The 2,505-nt window shown below is 36.4% G+C and overlaps 1 protein-coding gene across 1 annotated transcript; it reads right to left on the minus strand.

Annotated features, from left to right (window-relative positions):
• Window positions 1-1,282: 1,282 nt before the first annotated feature.
• LOC106101812 (chorion class CA protein ERA.1-like) lies at window positions 1,283-1,840 on the minus strand. The gene is made up of 2 exons (XM_013281150.1): window positions 1,783-1,840; window positions 1,283-1,702 (listed from the first exon to the last, which is right to left on the minus strand). The coding sequence occupies exons 1-2, from the start codon at window positions 1,831-1,833 to the stop codon at window positions 1,283-1,285; spliced, it is 471 nt and encodes a 156-aa protein (XP_013136604.1). The 5' UTR covers window positions 1,834-1,840.
• Between the last annotated feature and the right edge of the window lie 665 nt (window positions 1,841-2,505).

Raw genomic sequence — 2,505 nt, forward strand, 5'->3', positions numbered from 1 at the left:
CGGAGCTCCTTACTAATATGTTGTAATATAATGTAGATAAACTTGTAATAAACTTCTTTAAAATTTATAAACGTCTTATTAATTTATGGTTTTTAAAACAATATTTAGCCGTGAATATTATGGAATTCAAAATTGGGGTGGATCTAGTCACGTTACATCTAAATAAAATTCTTAAGTTTTTACAATTAATGTCGACCAACCTATTTGACCCGGTAAGAAATGCGCTGCTAACGCTATCAGGTTTTCAAATAATAATGTGCTCATTAACAAGTATGCCTTTGTCCAGTGAGAGATGCGCTGCTATCGATTCTGTCCGAAAATATGCAAAACCTAAATAAAAGGCACAAATGAAGGGCGCTACTTGCCTAAAACAATTTAATTTCACTTAATTCGCTGGTCTACAAGCCTGCAAACAATGTTTGAAAATTTTGTGATAGATAAATCGTCCTACACTGCCATCTATCAAAATCAAGTTATCATCTAATTGATTTTCTTATGCCGGGTTTATGAAATTTCCATTTATTTTATTGATTCATTAGTGTAAGGTTGATCTAAGTTTAAACGGAGTAAAACTGAAATTACGTAGTTCGGAAACGTATTTCATGAATTTATCGGACCAAAAACACTAACGAACGGTTTAACGTATCTGGGAAACTGGGATGTGCAATTTTGATTCATGTTCAAAATGTATTCTGTTTTAAAAATAACTTTTTTTTTGGTTTCAGGAACCTGTAGATTTTGTTGTAAATATGTACATAAGTATATCGCGCATTCGTCATTTGTACGATTAATTTTTTTTTAATTATGATGGTAATTACGATTTTAACAGAATTCTCGAAAATGACGTATTATTAATTTTAAGATATACGAAACCGTATAAAAGCTAGGGCTTCATAATATACATTAACTAAAATGACTAGGTTTTATATAAATATTTTAGTACGGAGAGTAAGTAATTTTGTAGTAATTTTAAGTAGTAATTTTGTAAGCGAGACTCGGCAGTTTTTTATATTTTTTATGGGGTTGTATTTTGTGTAAACAACTTATTTATAGTTATTACTTCATAATGATATTTATTACATAAACAGTTATTGAATTACCAGGATTAACATGGTAATCGTTGGCTAAGATCAAAATAGAAGACAAAAAAATTCTCACAAAAAAGTGTTATCAGTGTCTATTGAGGTTATTTCGTTCCTAATTAATTCTTAAATAATAAGTAAAAGAAGTAAACATAAGTTATACCAATACGTTTATTTGTAGCTTTCATATAAATATTCTATTAATACATGTATGGTCCTCCACAACCACAACCGCACCGGCCGGCTATTGTGACGACACCGCCAGCGGGAACATCGCCAGCGAACTGCACAGCGCCGAGGATAGGCACCTGTCCCGCCACTACAGTAGTGCCGGCGACCGGCATCTCGCCAGCGACGGCGACGTCTCCCACGCCAGCTCCGCCGTACGCCGGGCCTGCGCCGAACGCAACGGCCGGACCGTAGGGCATCGGACCTGCGAACGCAGCCGGACCTGCCATGCCATATCCATAAGGACCAGGGCCGAGAAGACCGGGGGCTAAGCCTGGACCGTAAGCTACATCTGCGGCTAATCCGGGACCACAAGGGAGCTCCGCTTCAAGTCCTAGAGCAGGCGCTAATCCTAAACCAGGTGCGGCTCCTAGATATTGTCCGAATGCAATCTGCAAAAAAACAAAATTTGTTAATAATTTATTATGATTCATTTAGAAATCGTTATTTAACGCCTATTTTGTTAAAGTACCTGAATAACACAGATTTGTGCACAGACAAACAGAAGGACAGAGGTAGACATATTTACGAGTGTTTTTAATGAAGGTTAGAAACAGAATAAATTAATTATTTTTTGTTGAGACTTTTATACGAACTTCGAAACGCTAAGTTTATTTCATAAACCATCATTATTTGCGTTATATCTATTTCAAATCGTTGCATAGGCTGTTTTCATGTTACTATTGATAAGTGCAACGGAAACATTTTTTAACAATAAATAAAAAAGTATTCTGAAACTTATAAAAAAGATTAAAATAAAATGCTAGTCTTTTAAAACACATTAATGTTTTAAAATGAAGCAATTTATAATTAACATTATGTCACATGCAGGCCTATAAAAAGAGTCTCGCCCAAATCAAATACACATTCAACTTGACTTAGTTAGCATCAACAAATCAAAATGTCTGCCAAAGCAGTGTTATTATTTTGCGTTCAAGCACTTTTTGCACAGGTATAGTGTTAAGTTTTATTAAATTGATTCGTAATCAGGTTTAATCAATTGTATGATACATTCATTTCTTTATTGTTTCGCAGGCTATTACTGGCGCGTGCTGGGGCAATGCATTCAACTCTGGTTGGCCTTCTGGCTGGGCGGGCGAGGGTTTGGGATGGGCGGGTCCGGGACTGGCTGAAGCTCCTCTCTTAGAAGTAGCGCCATGCACTGCCGGTACGCCATTTATGGGCGCCGGCTGGG

Source organism: Papilio polytes, unplaced genomic scaffold (genome assembly GCF_000836215.1).
Source record: "Papilio polytes unplaced genomic scaffold, Ppol_1.0 DF823935.1, whole genome shotgun sequence".
Taxonomy (NCBI): domain Eukaryota; kingdom Metazoa; phylum Arthropoda; class Insecta; order Lepidoptera; family Papilionidae; genus Papilio; species Papilio polytes.